This window comes from Cynocephalus volans, chromosome 5, assembly GCF_027409185.1.
Source record: "Cynocephalus volans isolate mCynVol1 chromosome 5, mCynVol1.pri, whole genome shotgun sequence".
Lineage (NCBI taxonomy): Eukaryota > Metazoa > Chordata > Mammalia > Dermoptera > Cynocephalidae > Cynocephalus > Cynocephalus volans.
This window is the reverse complement of record NC_084464.1, coordinates 62,289,479-62,307,998: the sequence shown is the minus strand read 5'-3', so window position 1 is coordinate 62,307,998 and position 18,520 is coordinate 62,289,479. Positions and strand designations below refer to the sequence as shown.

General features: G+C 37.5%; 1 protein-coding gene across 1 annotated transcript in view; it reads left to right on the top strand.

Moving 5' to 3' along the window:
* PKHD1 (PKHD1 ciliary IPT domain containing fibrocystin/polyductin) overlaps nucleotides 1-18,520 on the top strand; it is a 455,019-nt gene that overhangs the window by 324,292 nt on the left and 112,207 nt on the right. The window contains exons 55-59 of the mRNA XM_063096948.1: nucleotides 2,682-2,836; nucleotides 4,293-4,445; nucleotides 8,151-9,029; nucleotides 9,766-9,934; nucleotides 10,839-10,996. Coding sequence (XP_062953018.1) covers nucleotides 2,682-2,836; nucleotides 4,293-4,445; nucleotides 8,151-9,029; nucleotides 9,766-9,934; nucleotides 10,839-10,996 — 1,514 coding nt within the window. The remainder of the gene's footprint in view (nucleotides 1-2,681; nucleotides 2,837-4,292; nucleotides 4,446-8,150; nucleotides 9,030-9,765; nucleotides 9,935-10,838; nucleotides 10,997-18,520) is intronic.

The following is an 18,520-nucleotide window of genomic DNA, read 5'->3' as shown; positions in this document are numbered from 1 at the left end:
TTCCATATGGGATGAGTTTTAATCTCAGTTGAACTTTTCAGGAAATTATGGTGACCTATTATCTGAATATCTTTATTCAACAATGTAATAACAATAAAAAGCTTATCTGACTAATACAGACTATATAGGAAATTTTTTTTTTCATTTTTTAAGTCAGGTTTATTGAGGTATAATTTAAAAACAGTAAAATTCACCCTTTGTAGGTATATATTTCTATGAATTTTGACAAATGTACGCAGTTGTGTAATCATCATCATCAAGATATAGAATATTTTCATCATTCCAGAAAGTTCCCTAATGCCCCTTTGAAGTCAATCCCATTCCCCCACATCCATCCCCTGGAAGTCACTGATCTATTCTCCACCACTGTAGTTTTGCCTTTTTGAGAATGTCTTATAAAGATAAACATGCAGCCTTTTTGCCTAGCTTATTTCACTTAGCAAAATGCTTTTGAGATTCATCCATGTAGTTTTGTGTATAGCAGTTAGTTCCTTTTCTTCATTATTATTCCAATATATGGATATACTATATTTTGTTTATTACTCAGTTGATGGACATTGGAATTATTTCCAGAATAAATTTACTATAATTATTCACAAGTAAGTCATTGTATAGATATATGTTTTTATTTCTCTTGAATAAATACCAAGGAATGGGATTGCTGGGCCAAATAAGAAACTGTCAAGCTGCTTTTCAAAGTGGCTGCACTATTTTTTATACTCATTAGAAATGTATGAAATTTTCAGTTGCTCCACATCTATTAAGGAAATGAGTTATTTCAATTATGCTATTCTTTGACTTTGGAGTGATTTTATAACCATAGCCTTATTTTTTTGAGTTTTTTTTAAAATTTGTTTTGTTTTACTACAATATACTATCTGCTAAATTAAAAGACTCAGATTTAAGTGAAAAATCACTAAAACAACCCTCTATTCATAGGTGGGCTGACTTTTTAACATGCATCTTTCTCATTGTCTATTTTCTGTGTATGCATGGTTTTTATTTTTAAAATGGAACATATTATTTTATATCTTTCCTTTTTAAAGCAATGTATCATGAACAAAATTCCTTGTAATTCAATACTCTGCTACAATTTGTTTTTAAAATGGCTACATAGTGTTTCATTGTACAGATCATAGACTTTTCATAATATAGACTATCATGATACTATTTTGAAATGTGGGAGTATTGTTTTCTTATTATCACTGAGCAGGTGAAGAGATGAGAATCAGACAGATAAGGTGAGGCTATTTAGGGTAAAGAACCCTGGAGATGATCAATAGTCTTCCTTTGTCCTTTTTCAGTCTCTAGTTCCATTCAGTTATCTAATATTGACTTTTGTTATTTAATCTTTTTGGAGCTTAGTTTCCTTGCCTTTAAAAGCTAGCAGTTGCTTTTATATTCTGTGAGTTACCTAGGAAGTCATAGCAAATCAGGAACAGAGCTCAGACTCTACATATTTTCATTAAAATTGCATCATTTCGCAGCTGTCTTTTTTCCTGTCTGTGAATCTCTCTCTTTCTTTGTCTCTCTCTAAACATTGGTGCACAGACTTGAATTAATTGAAATCTTTGGTTCATAACAGATATATACCATTGGTCCACGAACGACCAGCTTTGTCTGTCTCTTTTTTTGGAGTTAATACTATATACCAAACGTGTGAATCTTTCACCCATAGAGTAGATTCTTTAAGTTTGTCTACTGGCCAAAATCTAAATTATCTTTTAAGTACACATGGTATATGGTTTATTTACTGTTATATATCTAGCACCTACTATATTGTCTGATGCATACTAGTTGCTCAGTCAACATATGTCACATGGTTGAAGGCCTGCATGGGGACCCTGTTGTCTGGACAGACATTTATTGGTAGAGGAGAAGCTATTGTCAAGGCTTGCTAAAATTTGGACATTAGCTAAAGAGGCAAGTAATTAAAATAAACTTGTGCTATTAAAGTTGATGACTGTGAATGGAGAATAAAGTAGTCATATTCACTAGGAAAAGCTAGGCAGCAGGAAAGAAATTTTACTAAATGTGAGTTTTAAAAACTGACAAAATCCTCATTGTCTCACAATGTGATGAAAGAACAATGCTTGGAACATGGCACACTCGAGGAATACATACCCGTTAGTTCTCACAATAAGATTGGGAGGTTGGAGGAAAAGTATAGAAACTATTGTACTTTTCAGATGAGGATATGAAGCTGAGAAAAGTTCAGTGGCTTCTCAAGGTCACACAGCTAGTAAGTGGCACCTCCAGGTTTCACACTTGTATCTGTCTGACCGTAAAGGTAGGAGCCTTAGGCATGATGATAAATTGTTCAAAAATGGCATTACAGGCCATCAGAAAATTTGAGAAAAGATTGCTCTTTCAGAAAACATGTGTAGATGCATATATGTACTAAACTGGAACTTTTACTGTTTCTTGTTGCTTTGCCTTATACTTCATGGTCACGGGGTATTTTTGCTATCCCTCCCTATAATGTATACATTTGCAAGCTAGAAAATTGGCTCCATTAGCATTAAACTTTTTGCAAAAGCCTTTTTTTTACTGTCTTGTCTTGCTATTCCTGCTTCAGTTTCCCTGGTGGGACTTGTTGGTCGCAGTGGATTTCCTCTTCTCTCTCTGGTGATCTGTGTTGCACAGTCTGTGTACTTGGTGCCATCTTTATGTTGTTACAGAATTATAGTAGAGGATGTGGTGGATTGGCGACCCCGTGACAAAATCGTCCTGAGTTCCTCTTCTTATGAGCCTCATGAAGCAGAGGTCCTCACTGTGAAAGAAGTCAAGGGCCACCACATTAGAATCCATGAACGGCTCAAACACCGGCACATTGGTAAGACTTTGATTTGTTGGTTAAGGGAAGTGAATAAGCCAGGAAGAAGGTATTCAGCAACCTGCCTAGGGACTTGTACCTGATCACTATTCAGAGAGGGAGGAAGGATAATACTTACTGCTGCCCTAGACTCACCCTAGATGGCTTTATCTCTATTCTTTCATTAATTTTATTGCCTAATTTTTAAAGGATCCTTAGATGTAAGGCTTTTTTGTTTTCGTCTTTGTTTTGCTTTTTTGCCTTTTATTTATAACGGCAAATCTAAGAGCAGAAAAATCGAGAATCTCATTCAAGGTCATCGCTGGGCAGTTTTGCGGCTAAGCCAGAATAAAACTCACGGGCACTGAGATTCTAGTTCATTTCCTGGCATGTTGAATCACACAATCCCTTAGAATGTGATAGTTATTGTGAATAGTGACTTCATTTTCCATACTTTAGGAATATGTCTTTCCTGACACGAAGTACATTTCATGTATTGACTATTACTACAACTGAAAAAAAAGAAAAAAAAATTTCAAAACTTTTTTTGTAAAAAGGTCCTGAATATTTTTATACATTATACACAGTTAAAATGTACTGCACATAAATAATAAATAATCATAATCTCCCTGATTCAGTCTAACAAATGAATCTAATCCAGGAGATATTGCTAGTCAGTAATACACAATGGAAATAAAGAGATTAGAGCCTGTCTTTTTGTCTCTGATATGTGAGAGGGAAATACATGTTTCCACCAGGACTGTCTAAAGCTATTTCTAAATCATAGTTCCAAGGATGATTTCTTTTCTAAAAAGTGACAGAGAAAAGAGAAATCTTCAACAATTCTTGCAGGAAGATCCAGGGTGAAATGCAAATGGAGAGCGTGAGAGAAACTAGCAAGGCCCTTCCGGAACCTACTGCTATGGAAGCTGAGTCAGGTGGTGGTGGCCGAGAACCCACCAAGAGAGGACGCTTCTGCTGCTGCTGCATGGCTGCTGCATGGCGCTGCTTCTCTTTTTCATTTTCCTCTTATGCATCATTGTTTGCACTCTGCCACTGCCTCAGTTGATCTGGGATTCCTCCCTCTCATGACAGAGATCCAGAGACAAAGTACAACTGAACCCTGAAGTGTCCTATTGACATATTTAAGGAAGGAAGGCTGGGGATGCCACTAATTGGACAGGTCTGCACTGACTTCCCTGCTCCTATGGCCCATCCCAGTAGTCACCATTGTTGTGAAAAAATGATTCCTTGCTCCAACACTCTCACTCTGATTCCAGAGAGAGACAAGCAAATGGGTTTTTCATTTTTCAGCTGATATTTGTGGAGAATGCCTGAGGAAAAGCAGACCTTAATGTTGGTAGGACTTCCAAAGGGAAAGGAATGTTTTCATTTGTCAGTTTTGCTATCCACAGCTAGTGATTTCCAAAATAAGTTTTTAAAGGTTTTTTTTCCCCACCACCTCCTGTTGTCCCAGGAAGTGTCCATGTCATGGAGGGTGGCCGGCACATTCGTTTGGCTGCTGAGGTTGGACTATTGACCAGAAATATACAAATTCAGTCTGATACATCATGTAGGGGGAGACTACTTGTGGGGTCCTTCAGGAATTCCAGCAGAGAAGAATTTTCAGGTAAGTGAAATTTTAACTTACGAAGCCTTACCAGTTGGGGCCTATTCATCTGAGACACTAAGAAATTCTAAGTGGTAGAATTTTCATTTATAAAACAAAATGTTCAAATTAGATGGTTCCTTTGTCCTCTGAGAAGCTATGGGTTTTCAGTCCTAATCTGTGCTTAATTATCAGTGTGATGTTAAAATAATATACTAGCGATCAGCACATATGCACATTTTTACCTCAAAGAAAACATATTCAGCAGATGTGAAATTTCCTCTGCTTTGAAATTAAAGATGATTTAATGACCACTTGAATTTTATCTCTTTCCTGAATTTCTATTACTCTTTCCCAGTAGCATACTATATCTGATGGCAGGCATCAGCTCATGCTATAAATTAATAGCATAAATTTTAATAAAAATGATTTCCATATTTTAGACAGCTTTAAGGATCAGTTCAATCTTTCTTGTTTCTTTCAAGCTTTATCCCTTTTGGAATGCTACAAAATGATTTTATTAGGACCTCATTTCTTAAACTTGTGTTTCTTAAACATTATTCCAAAGTTGTTTCTTTTTTTTTTTTTTTCCTTTTTTAGTGACCAGTAAGGGGATCGCAACCCTTGGCTTGGTGTCGCCCGCACCACGCTCAGCCAGTGAGAGCACCGGCCATCCCTATATAGGATCCGAACCCGCGGCGGGAGCACCGCTGTGCTCCCAGCGCTGCACTCTCCTGAGTGAGCCACGGGGTCAGCCCCCAAAGTTGTTTCTTGATCAAACAGTTTGGGAAAGGCTGTCACTATAGCACTATCTTAGAAAGTCACTGTGTACATGAATATAATGAAGATTCAGAGAAAGCCTGGAATAGAGGATCTAACCACTTCCCATATATATTCATCATAGGACACTTTTTGTTGGAACATCTATTTCATCGATTTGGTAAAGGGCAATGTTTAAACCTTAATTTGGGGGTGTTGAATGGTTATAGAGCAAAAAAGCAGGCCAGGATTTACAATTCTTACCTTAATATTGGATGGCTCTATCATTTTTCTTTTTCTGACCAACAATATCCAGCAAATTGTACCCAATTGGATAGAAAGTTTTTTGGAATTCTGATTTTCAAAAGGAAAAATAAGGGATGTCCAGTTAGCTCAGTTGGTTGGACGTGGTGCTGATAACACCAAGGTCAAGGGCTTGGATTCCTTTTACTTGCTGGCCACCAAAAAAACACATGAAAAAGGAAGGAAAAATAAGAAAATAGTTGAGAATAAAATCATTGCTTAATTCTCCCTTTTAATTATTTACTATTGATTAATTTTCAGCCATTGGTTAATGTGCACACAAGTAAAAAAGATTTTGTACAGTTTAAAACTGTGAATAATAACCGTGCAAGTACAAGACATAAAAACTCACTAATTAAAATAATACTGATATGTTGCCTTGTCTGAGATTCTAGAACCACCTTCCATTCTAGAAAATAAGCTACTTACGTAAAGACTCATGCTCGTGTTTGGTGTCCTTTGTGCCAGTGTTGTATGGAACAGATTCAACAGCCCTTTCATTATGTGCTATTGGCGAGGGAGATCACCAGAAAAATAGCTTTTGGAGGTTTTATACTTCTGTGAATATTTCTACTCCATCTACTAGCACCTCCTTGATCAGTGTCAATTGAGAAACAGATATGTTGGAATCCTGTTGTCTGGCCACAAGGAAATGAACATGGTTTTTCACTTTGTCCTTTTCATAAGGGCTTGCTTCTTCAAGGCGGCCAATTTGCAAGAGTTCTAGTTTCTGATCTGTGAAAAGGGAGTGGAGAAAAGAGGGTTTAGTCTGGACTACCTTTGAAATTTAAATACTATTACTGAAACACAGTGAAATTGAAACTTCAAATATATAGCTCCCTGCATTTTTAGTGAGAGAAATAACTTTATAGTTTATTTTCGTCAGTACCTTAAAAAAACATTAAAACAAAACAAAAGGAGTGAGGGTCAAAGTTGTGACCTCCCTAGCAAAGGACACACATCTAATTATTGGCAAGTGGTTATGGCCCAATTACCTGACTCCCAATGCAAAGTTGCTACTTTTACATTACTAAGTCTTCCACTCTCCCCACATGCCTACATGGAGTCAATAGTACACTTTCTCAATCCATATGCCTGGGTGCAAGTCCTAGCTTGTTAGTCAGCCCTTCTCTGTTTCAGTTTCCTTATCTGTGAAATGAGGAAAATAATTGTGCCTACCTCACAGGATTTTTGTGAAAATTAAAAGTTTATATATATATATATATATATGTATGTATGTATATGTATATGTATATGAATTAATTAGAATAGTGGCTGGCACATAATGAGCATTTTTTGAGAATTAGGTGTTGTAGTTGTTAATTCACCTCATTAGTAATTTATATTAATTCACCTATAATCATATTATCTGTTTTACCAAGGGTATATACACTGACTTATTAATACTCATTATATTTTTAAATCAACCTACTGGCTGTATTTCACACTGTGTTTTAAAAATATCTACTTAAAACAGTGCAAATAAAATCCCCAATGAGACTAAATAATTCACTATCTTTTCCTGACATAAAAGATGTAGAAAATCTTATTATGAAAATGAAACAGAGAATATAATGTAGCTAGGATAAAAATAGAGAAAAAGTTTACAGGGTCTTTAAAATGGTTTTAAAAGTATGTTATTGCTTCTATCATATTGTAAGAAGTGATAGAGTTTGGATGTATTGTCCCCCCAAAACTCATGCAGAAACCTGATCCCCGATGTGACAGTGTTGGAAGATGTTTGAGTCATGGGGCGGATCCCTCATGAATGGATTAATGCTCTCCCAGGGGGAATTGGGGACTGAGTGAGTTCTCACTCTATTAGTTACTGTAAGAACTGGTCGATTAAAAGACACTGGCACCTGCCCCCCCTGCACCTCCCCTCTTTCTCTCTCTTGCTTCCTCTTGCCACGTGATCTGCTTGCACCTGCTGATTGCCTGCCACTTTCCGCCATGAGTAGAAGCAGCCTGAGGCCTGTACCAGATGCAACTGTCCCAGAATCGTAAGCCAAATAAACCTCTGTTCTTTATAAATTACCCAGTCTCAGGTATTTCTGTTATAGCAACACAAAATGGACTAATACAAGAAGCATGTATTAAATATGAGGTTTCTTGATGTCAGTTGAGCAGAAGTAAATTTTGCACTTATATCATACTCTTTTTAAGAAATTCTTGGAATGTTTTATATAGTTGACCATTATATTTGTTCATGCAATATCTTTGTGGGTGATGGCAATGGCCTTTTTTTATGGGATCCCTGCGACACAGAGAGAGTCTTGACTTTGAGGTGAGTGGCCAGGAACCCATATTGCCTTCATTCTTACCCAGTTCCTTGACCCAGCCCTCAGACGAGTGCACAGAATCTTTAAACAAGCTGTGCCCATCTCCAAAGCCCATCTCATTTTCCTATCTCTCCTCTCCTCTCTCCCCATCCTATCACCAGACTCTTCAGACTACATGTGAAATCTTCTCAAGGACGGATGTGATATTTATGATGATTCATATTTTATTAGTGAGAATCAATGGTGTAAAATATGCTGGTGCTGAGTATAAACTATTACATTTTAATTAAAAATCTGCATATCCTGATGCCCTAGAATGGACCATCCTTCAGCCTTTCGGGAGGAAAAAGAAAGTGCCTGATGACATGCATTTTGTTTGTAGGTGTTCTTCAACTTTTAAATGTGGAAATTCAGAACTTTGGGTCACCAATGTATTCGTCCATTGAATTCACCAATGTGTCAGCAGAATCCTGGATAGTATCTTCTACTCTGCACCAAAGCTGCGGTGGGGGCATTCATGCAGTTGCCAGTCATGGAATGATTTTAAGTGACAATGTAGTATTTAGCACAGCTGGCCATGGCATTGATTTGGAGGGTCAGGCTTATTCTCTCACTAAGAACCTCATGGTTCTGATGACACAGTCAGTGTGGTCCACTGTTTGGGTGGCAGGAATCAAAGTGAACCAGGCAAAGGACATCAGCCTCCATGGCAATGTTGTGGCAGGATCAGAGAGACTTGGCTTTCACATCCAGGGCCACAGGTGCTCCTCTTCTGAAGTGCTTTGGTCTGACAATGTGGCCCACTCAAGTCTTCATGGCCTTCATCTCTATAAGGAAAGTGGACTTGACAACTGTACCAGTATCTCTGGCTTCCTGGCTTTCAAGAATTTTGACTATGGTGCCATGATACATGTAAAGAACAGTGTGGAGATAAAGAACATTACTCTGGTAGACAATGCTATTGGTCTTTTGTCCGTGGTGTATGTGTCTTCTGCTCCACAGAGCTCCATTGAAAATGTGCAGATTGTGCTTAGAAATTCAGTCATTGTGGCTACAAGCTCCTCTTTTGACTGCATTCAGGACAGAGTGAAGCCTCACTCAGCCAACTTGACATCAACAGATCGAGCTCCTTCCAATCCAAGAGGGGGTCGAATTGGTATTCTGTGGCCTGTATTCACTTCAGAGACAAATCGGTGGCCTCAGGAGCCTTGGCACAAAGTAAGAAATGGCCATTCAACTTCAGGAATCATGAAACTTCAAGGTAGGATGTTTGGGATTATCCAGGCAATGTAGTTTTATACATCCATGCATAGGATTTTTAATAGTATTCTGAGATTATTTCAACAAAGAAATTCAGTGTGGTCCAGTGCTTGCTATCCAACTGACAGCCTGCTGGGTATTGATAACCACATTAACGGTTTATAATGACAGTGAGTGATTACTTGCAAAAGTCACTACATTTTACATGTTGAAGAGCTTTCACAGCAATTATTTAACTTGATTGTATGACAATTCTCATAGGTAGGTGTTACCTTACTTGTTATACAAATGAAGAGACAGATGCAAAAATTGTGTCTCATCTGAGGTTGCTTAGTAGTTGGTTGGGCAGCTAGGGTTAAAATCAAAGTTATACCACAACTGTGCAGTTCATTTTCTATCAGATCTCTCATCTCTACTGTACTCACTCCTCATTCACTTAATCTATCTGGTAGTCGGTTTATATTTCTGCAAAATGAATGGATTTTGATTAAGCCTTTGATGAAAAATATTGCTTTTAAGACAATGTGTTGGAATACTCTTCTCTTTTGCATACAATGCCCATGTATTGAAGAATTACAGGTATTTTATATCAGGATTTATGTAAACTTCTGGACCTATTTAAGATAGTTAAACTAACTCTTGGGCATACATTGTGATAAGAATACTTAGTTGTGTAATTTATATTTGTTGTTGGTGGCTTATATGATATGATATTATGATTTTTTAAAAAATTTCAGACGTCACCTTTTCTAGTTTTGTGAAGAGTTGCTATAGCAATGACCTGGATGTCTGCATTCTGCCAAATGCAGACAGCACTGGAATAGTGCACCCAATAACAGCAGAGAGGACCAGAATGCTAAACATGAAAGATAGAAACAAGTTCTACTTTCCTCCATTACAACCCAGGTACCACTTTTAGTATTTACAGTAAGTCATATTTGTGGAATATTTGGCAATTCTTCAAAGCCCTAAACATGTTTAAACAATGAGTAAAATCATCAAAGAAATGAAAATAAGTTATTCTAGAATGGTATAATACATTGAGTTAATGGCCCCATATTTTTTTACCCCTCCTATATTTATGCCTTTTGATAAATGATTTTTGAAATATCTCTCACTAAAGAGGTCTGATATTAGTATCTGATTCTTTGTACTATCAGTACACAATACATGGTTGGCATGCAATAAATATTTAAAATTATTACTCTAATGGTACCTCAAAGTATTAGTCTAGAGGAAATAAAATAAATTCCCTATAATTCAATGTTGTAAATATCTGTTACTTGCTTATATATTCCACTTGTCTCTAAATTCTGAAAATGTAGAAACCATGTCTATCTTTATCATCATTGTATTCCCCAATTTGTCAATAGTAGGTTTTGAATAGATATTGTTGAATGAGAATCTGTATTCTTACTTTGTTTGTACATATCACAAATATAATTTATATTCATAAACGTACTCCTAAAATACTGCCATGCCTTGAAGTTTTGTAAAGAAATTATTTTATTATGTTCAATAGATATCAGAGTTAGGAAAATTTTGCTGTATCTTGCCTCTTAGAAAATCAATAATCTATGTGAATATTATATATTCAGATATCCAGAATATTTGGTTAATAATAATGTCTTTCTTCTTGACCATATAACTGAGAATATTTTATATAGAGTTTTATTTTATATCCATGTACTACATTTTCAATAAAATCTTGTTGAGTTTACTTTACACAAGATCAGCACTACCAATATATATATGTTTTCTTCTTGTTGCTTATCATGAAATGAGAGTTGCTTTCTGTCTATATTTTCAGAAAAGATTTAGGAAGAGTGGTCTGTCCTGAATCAGGTTGTGAAAGTCCAAAAAAATATCTTTTCAAGGATCTGGATGGGAGAACCCTGGGTCTGCCTCCACCAGTTTCTGTATTTCCTAAAACTGAGGCAGAATGGACCAGATCATTCTTCAACACAGGTCAGTTGTATCTGAATGCAATGCCTGTGGTAGAGGCAGCGTGCATGTGAAGGGCTAGTTTGGCTGTGTTGTTTAGCGGGAACAAAATATACTGCAGAGGAACTGAGTTCTAGGGTTGGAGTCTGTGCTAATTTGTTGCCAGCTCACCTATATCACAGGAATGCTGAGACATTAACAGGTATCATGACATTGCTGCTGTGACCTCTATGAGATTGTTTTTATGCCAAATGTGTAGATTCCCAACACCCAGCTCTGTGCACAGGTGGGAGAACAATCCTCTTCCTAGCTTTGTCACCTGGTCCTGAGGGAGCACTCATGCTCAGGTTTCACAGTGTCTGCCATGGAACCAGCTCCTCTGGCTGCTGAGTCTACCTTTCTTTTCCATTAGTGCTCAAAGGCTCTCACATCTGTAGGGTAGATGCCATGTGGCTTATCTCCTGTTTCTCCACCTTCCAACTGTCCCCAGGGGGCTTTGCTCAAAACTCCTTCTTCTTCTTCTTGCTTATACAACTAAGCCTCATTGCGTATATCCATTTTATAGGTGGACCCCTGGGAAGATCATTGTCTTTCTACTTTCACTAATAAAGAGACTGAATTCCCATTTGAGTTCAGCTGGAGCCTACTGCAGGCAGATGTAAAGGATTTTTTTCTGATTTCTCTCTACTCAGTTTTCTTTTCTGGTCTCCCTTCTCCTTTTAAAGTTCTCAATGTATAACTGTCCCAAGACTATGTCCTCAGATTTTTTTCCTCTTTCCCTAATTTTGTTCCCAAGGTCCAAGATTGAAATATAACCTAATGCTGAAGACTTTCGATTTATATCACCAGCCCAGACTTTACCCTGCATTTTGGTCTAGTATATCCAACTGACACTACTGGCAAGGGTAACAGGCATCTCAGACTCAGCATGGCTCAAAGTGATTCTTGATCTCTGCCCCCATCCACAACCTACTTCTTGCCTCGTCATCCGTACCTCAGTAATTGGTAGCACAACTTATGAGATTATTTGAGAAAAGAATCTAGGCATGATCCTTTCTTTTCCTTTACTCTAACCCAAACTCTCAATACTTCTCATTCCCTCTACAATATCACTGTAGTCTGGCTATCATCATCTCTCACCTGATGAGGGAATAGCCTCCTCACTGGTCTTCTTTCTTCCACTATTGTGCTCTGTAGTCTGTTCTTCACACAATAGCCACAGTGATCTTCTTAACTTTCTAATGTCTTTCTATCCACTAAGAATGAAATCCAAACTACAAGTCTGCAAGTCTTGTAGTGCCTAGTTCTTGCCTGCACTCTCATTTCATTTCCTGTGACACCCCTTTTATTTGCTCATCTTGGTCTTCTTATATTTGCTTTAACATGATAAGCTTATTCCTACCTCAGGGCCTTTGCACTGGCTATATCCTCTACCTGGAATATCTTATTCTCACTTCTTTAAGAGCTGATTTCCTCTATTCAAACAATGACTCCTCAGAGAAATCATCCTTGACCACCCTATCTGAAGGAATCATGTGGCCATTATTCTCTAGCCTTACTATGCCTGGTTTATTTTTTGTCAGAGTCTCATTACCTGATATTGTATTAATGTGATGTCTTACTTGTTGGTTTACTGATTGCCCCCTTAGAATGCGAACTTGATGAGGGCAGGAATTTTGTTCTGTTTGCTGCTGTATATTTGGGAGGATACTCAACATATTGATTGACTGACTAATGAAATAAATGAATTATGGGTAACCAGAGAGAAAATTAGTGCTGTTCTTTCCAAATCATTCAAGAGCATGCAGAAGACATTGGGACCTTTAGGTCCTTGGTTTATGGACTTACCTGTAGTATGGAAGCCTGAAATGCAGACAGTTCTAGTTATCTTTTATTTATTTTCACCTTTCTTCCATATGAACTACTGCTACAGGATAGCAGTTGGCATTTAGAGCTGTTTCTATGTATATTTCTCTTACTTACCATAAAATTTCATGCTTGAACAATTACTCTTTTTTATATTTATTTTGCATTTTTCGATATGTTGAAGGCTTATCTTTGCCATGGAGTGAGAAGCTGTAGGGACTACAATATAGGTTTTAAAGTTAGTGCTGAGTACATGGAAATGCTGAGTAAATATTTATTTTTATACGTTGATTATGTTTGTTGTATATAACCAGCAAATGCATTTTTGCACAGAAGAATGAAATTCAGGGACACACATATATTGGGACAATATGTGGGGAGTAATGAAGGAAAAAAATAAAAAAGATAGGCAGTTACTCTTCCATTTACCCTAGATCTACTCAAATAATTTTCTATAGTTAGTTATTCTGTTGGTTTTAAGAATTATTCCACTCTTACAGGTCTTTAGGCTATGGGAAAAACACCCTCATGCTTTAAAATAAATATGTGGGTAATCACAGGGCTTTTCTGGACTTTTGGTTTTTGGTGAGGATTGCATTCCTGTGGAATCAATGACAAGGGGTTTGTGTCCCAGAGTATTTAATGAAAATTACATTTTACCCTAATAGAAAACAATAAGAACTGAGGATAGTGTTTGATTTGGGTTGCCAAAGAAGCAGACCCTGAGATAAGGCTTAGAATTCAAATAGTTTTTGTGGGGAGTAATCTCAGAAAACACCAGTAGGAAAGTGGGGAAGTGAAATTGGAAAAGAAACAGAGCCAATAAAGGATGTGTTGTCAAACTGGTTACCACTGTGGAAGATGAAGCTCAAGTTCAGTGAGGAACCCCAGGAGACCTTGAGGACATGACACCAAATTATCTCAACCAAGCCACAAGGAGGCTAATGTACTTACACTTCCAATCCCCGCTCATCACAGGCTGAGAGATGCTTCTGGGTACGTTAAATCTCCAGCCCTTTGGCTTTCCCTGAACACAGGCTAAGCTGTGCTCTTTCCTTAGCCAGGAAAAATCTTTCTCAGAAGGAAGTCTATAGGTTTTTACAGTAGCGTCCTTTGGTGTGTGAAGGTTAAGTGCTGAAAATACATGGATGTGGCATTGAAAGCATCTGCTGCAAATAGGAACTCCAAAATGTCAATCAAATGTTCCCTGTTTAAATCATAAGAATGTTCTTTTGGTGAACATTTAGGTGGTTGCTTACCATGTCGTGTAATATACTGTTTAGGCACAAATATGCTGTTACTGATGGTTGCGATTGCTGGTATATGTGATTTTTCTCAGTACTCTGCCTTGGCTATGAAACATGGTTCAATGGTAAAGCTCTGGTGAGTAACACAATATTACACATCATTTGCTGTCAGTGTGTGGACAAGCATGTACCTCTATGTTAGTGGCTGAGTGTCTATATGGAGGTGTGTATGACTGACTGCCTTAACTCCTGATGTTTTAAAGCATTATAAAATTTTAAATGAGGTCGCTATATGTATCAACTGCAAGGATTCCCACAGTGGAATCTGCTGTTTACTGCACTAAAAATACAATCTGTGTCCTCTTGCAATGAAAGAGACAGCACTTACTAAATGGTATCTTCCAGGTGCTAACAGGATTGTAGTGTTTTCCTTTGAATTCCAAAGTCTGAGTCTCCTTCCCTAACGCAAGCCCCTTTTTATTTTTTAAATCATTTTCTCTTAGCTATTTTCCAATTCCTGTCCACAGTCTGGTGAATGAGAAAAACACAAATTTTATCTTAAGAGAACTAATTCTTATTTTGTTTTTTCCTTCTTCAAGAGAAGAATTTAATGTTATTCTTCAGTAAACCAGAGAAAACCACGTAGCTGAGATGAAAATGTAGCTAAGAGATCACTGGAACCAAATTTCATATTTATTCCAAATGTCATTGAGTTTGATGTACCCTTATGTCCTTTCTCTATTTTATTAACAAATCTCTTGAAGCCATTCAGAATCCATTGCCTTTGAGGTTTATTTTTAATTTGGAAAATAACAGATTTTATTTACACATGTAAGTTCCCACAAAAACTACCCACTCAGACAGATATCCACAGGTCCTAGTGTATTGTCATATAGTCCAGCTTCAGGAGCAAAAACCATCCATGTGGATCAGCCACGAGGAACTCTGTGCCAGTGGGTTTTGCTATCTGTGCAATGCAGGGTGTATAGCCAGGGGAAAAGTGAGCTGTTAATTTGTTTTATACTTATCTGTAAGTTTGCATATGCAGCCAACTTTGAAAAATGCATGACAATAGAGTGCAAGACAGCTAATCCCAAGCAGGTTATCCTCAGAGAACCATGTGCCTTTTATTCTGGAAAGGGTTTCTTGTGATTATGGAGGCATCTGATGGTCTGAAAATCCAAAATCATTTAGAAAAACATAGTCTTGAAATAAATATCTCATTTGGGTCAGACTAGACAGATATCAGAGCTTTCCATTCTGGCTTCTTACTCATTTCCTGTCTGTCTCAGACTAAAAATGGATGGCATCACCTCACAGACTGGTTCATACATATGGAGTACCAGTGTCGTTGGGAGGGGACCGAAAGAAATCAGAGCTTTATTTTGAATTTCTCAACCAAGACAAAGAAAGTAGAAGGGAGGCAAAATGGAAGCTAACATTGCTTGAGCACCTTTTGCATGCTGAGTGCTGAAGTTGGCATTTTCATTCATTCAGCAAGAGTGTTTTCCCACCTACTATCTACCAGCATCTTTCTAAGAATGGAAGCTATAGTCGTAAACAGGACAACATCCTTGCTTTCATCAAGCTTATGCTCTAGTAGAGAGAGATACATAAACAAATATAAATATATCTCTGTAGAAATGAGAGGGATGAAGAAGATAAAATAGTGTCTTGGGCCAGAGAAGTAATTTGAGGGGCGTGTGTGTGTGTGTGTGTGTGTGTGTGTGTATGTTGTGTGTGTAGGGGAGTTGCTCCTTGAAATAGAGTTACATTTCGGATGAGACTTGAATGAGGAGAGAGCACCCTTCCAGGCAGAGGGACCAGCCAGAGCAGGGGCTGTGAGACAAGAACAGCCTCAGCACATCTGAGGGGTGGGTGGAAAGGAGACTGGTATGACTGGTGTGTAGTTAGTGAGAAGAGGTTGAAAGTAGACAGGAGCCAGCTCCTTTATAGGCCAGGGTAAGAGGTTTGGATTTTATTCAAATATATATATTTATTTATTTTTATTGTCTAAATTTAAGGTATACAACATGATATTTTGATAATCTTATACATAGTATGGTGGTTACTGGAGTCAAATTAACTGTATCCATTATATCACACAGTTATCCCCCTTTTATTGTGCCAAGAGCACCTAAAATCTACTCTTTTAGAAAAAATCCTGAATACAATACAATAACAACACTATTAACTATAGTTCTCATGTTGTGCATTAGCTCTGTGGGCTTATTCAACCTACATATCTACAATTTTGAGTCCTCTGACCTACATCTTCTCATACCTTCCCCCCCTGCCCCGCCCACTGCCCTCTTCTCCAGTACCCACCATTTTTATTCTCTATTTCTATGTACTGTGCTGGTTTGGGAAAGATGATGACAGGATTTTATTCACTCTCTGAAAGGTCATACCAGCTGCTATGGGGTGACAAGATAATGGGTAGGAGAAAGAGTAGGAGTAGGCGGTGCAGGTAGGGGCTGTCCAGGCTGAAGGTAAGGGGGTATTATCGAGGTGCTCCTCCAAGAGTGGCACCCTTGCCTGTGCTGATCTGCAAACTCATGGATACCAGTCTACAAAGAGATAACTACAGAAATTTACCATTTAGCAAATGGACAGAGTAATTTTATGTCTATTGAATCTAATAAATAAAATTTGGGGCTTATATCTTAAACATTTAATTTGTCTCATAATTTATATTGTATTCTTAAAAGTATCAGTCTTCAATAGACTGAAAATTTTAAAAGAAACACAGCAAAACATTCTCATTTTCCTGCTAATATTTCTTCATGATGTCAGCAAGTCAGTGGCTTCCAAAGCTGGCTAATTATCAGAATCATCTAGGACAGGTAACATGTATTTGCATGTGGGTGATTTTGAGTTAACAGGTGTGTATGAAGTCCAGGCCTTTGTGTTTAAAACACACACACACACACACACACACACACACACACACACACACACACACACACAAGAAAAAAAAAAAAACTCTACAAGTGATTCTGCTGTGTTATGTTTGAGAATCATTGCTGTAGAGTTATATGCTTCCTTTGAAGTAAATATACAAGATGTTAAGAAGACAGTATTTCCAATTTAAAAAGTGGGCAGTTTCAGTTTCTCATGAATAGTCAAAAATCAGCCCTCTGTGCCAAATACCAACAGACATAAGCATACTTGCTTATATACACACTGGTTATATCTCCAAAAGGAAGAAGAACATTAATTTAAAAGATATAGGAGTATTTATAATCTAAATTAAGCCTTTGAATAAAAAGAATATGTTAAACTTTTTTCATCTTATAGATCATTTTTCCTAGTATTGGAATGAGTTGAATAACCTCAAAATGTCACTTTCATGATTTATCCCTAGATAAAAATGTGTTTGATACTAAGTTTATTTTTTAATTCCACATTGAATCATTATATTAAAAAGCTAAACTCATGATAAGCTTTTCCCACACTTTCCTTGACATTATTCCCAGCAAAGTATTGTGGTCTGACCAGGTCTTCTGAACAAAGCCACCTTCAGGGCAGGTGAGACTCTCCCACTTTTTACCATGAGAGGGTAGGAAACGTTTTTCAAATTACGTTACTTCTTAGACACTTCTCCAGAGAGAAAGTAATAAACCATTTTGGAGATCTTAAAAGTGACTCACCTCAAATCAAAAATAAAAGATTAGGTTGGTAAAAAAGAAAATAAACCTGGCATTTGACTGTCAGCCCGTAGAGTGATGAAGTGCTTTCCAGCTGAGGAATGGGAAAGCTCAGGTAGCGTGGAGACGTTGCTCAAGTGTTTACTAGACGAGAGTGGCTAGCATTTGTGCAACTCTTTGTGGCTAGATCTTGAAATGTGTCTTTTCTTTAAGCTTTCTAGGCTTCCCTTTCTTCCCATTTGTCCCGGGAATGACAGCAAGATAGTATTATAAAATGGAGAAGGGAGAGGGAAGGAGAAAATGAGAGGACAAAATGGAGAGAGGAAATGGTTGTTAGAAAATTTGTCTGCCAATATCTGTGCTTGCAGAGGTCTTTTTCTTCTAGCTAGAGGGGGAAATACCATTCTCTTTTCCCAAGCAATTATAGGCCCCAAAGATTGAAACTTGGTATATAGCTCTTTAATCTCAGCAGATATTTATGGTTAAACATTAGACTTTTAGGATTCCAGATGTCAGGGTATTAAAATATAAAGGCACAGTGGTGTCTCAGAAAATATTAGACTCTTTGGGATATGTGGCTGCAAGTGATTTTTATTCCAAGCTTAGGAGGATAAGGCTTCCAGAGGAACTTTGTTAAGACCCAAAGAGCACCTTTCCTCTATCTTATTTCTCACTCCCCCATGACTTGCCTGGTCTCCAGGTAGTGAATGGCATAACAATATTTCATTGCATTTTGAAACAGTCCATGCTGTGGTTGGAATGATTTTCATGTGTTATTTAAAGGA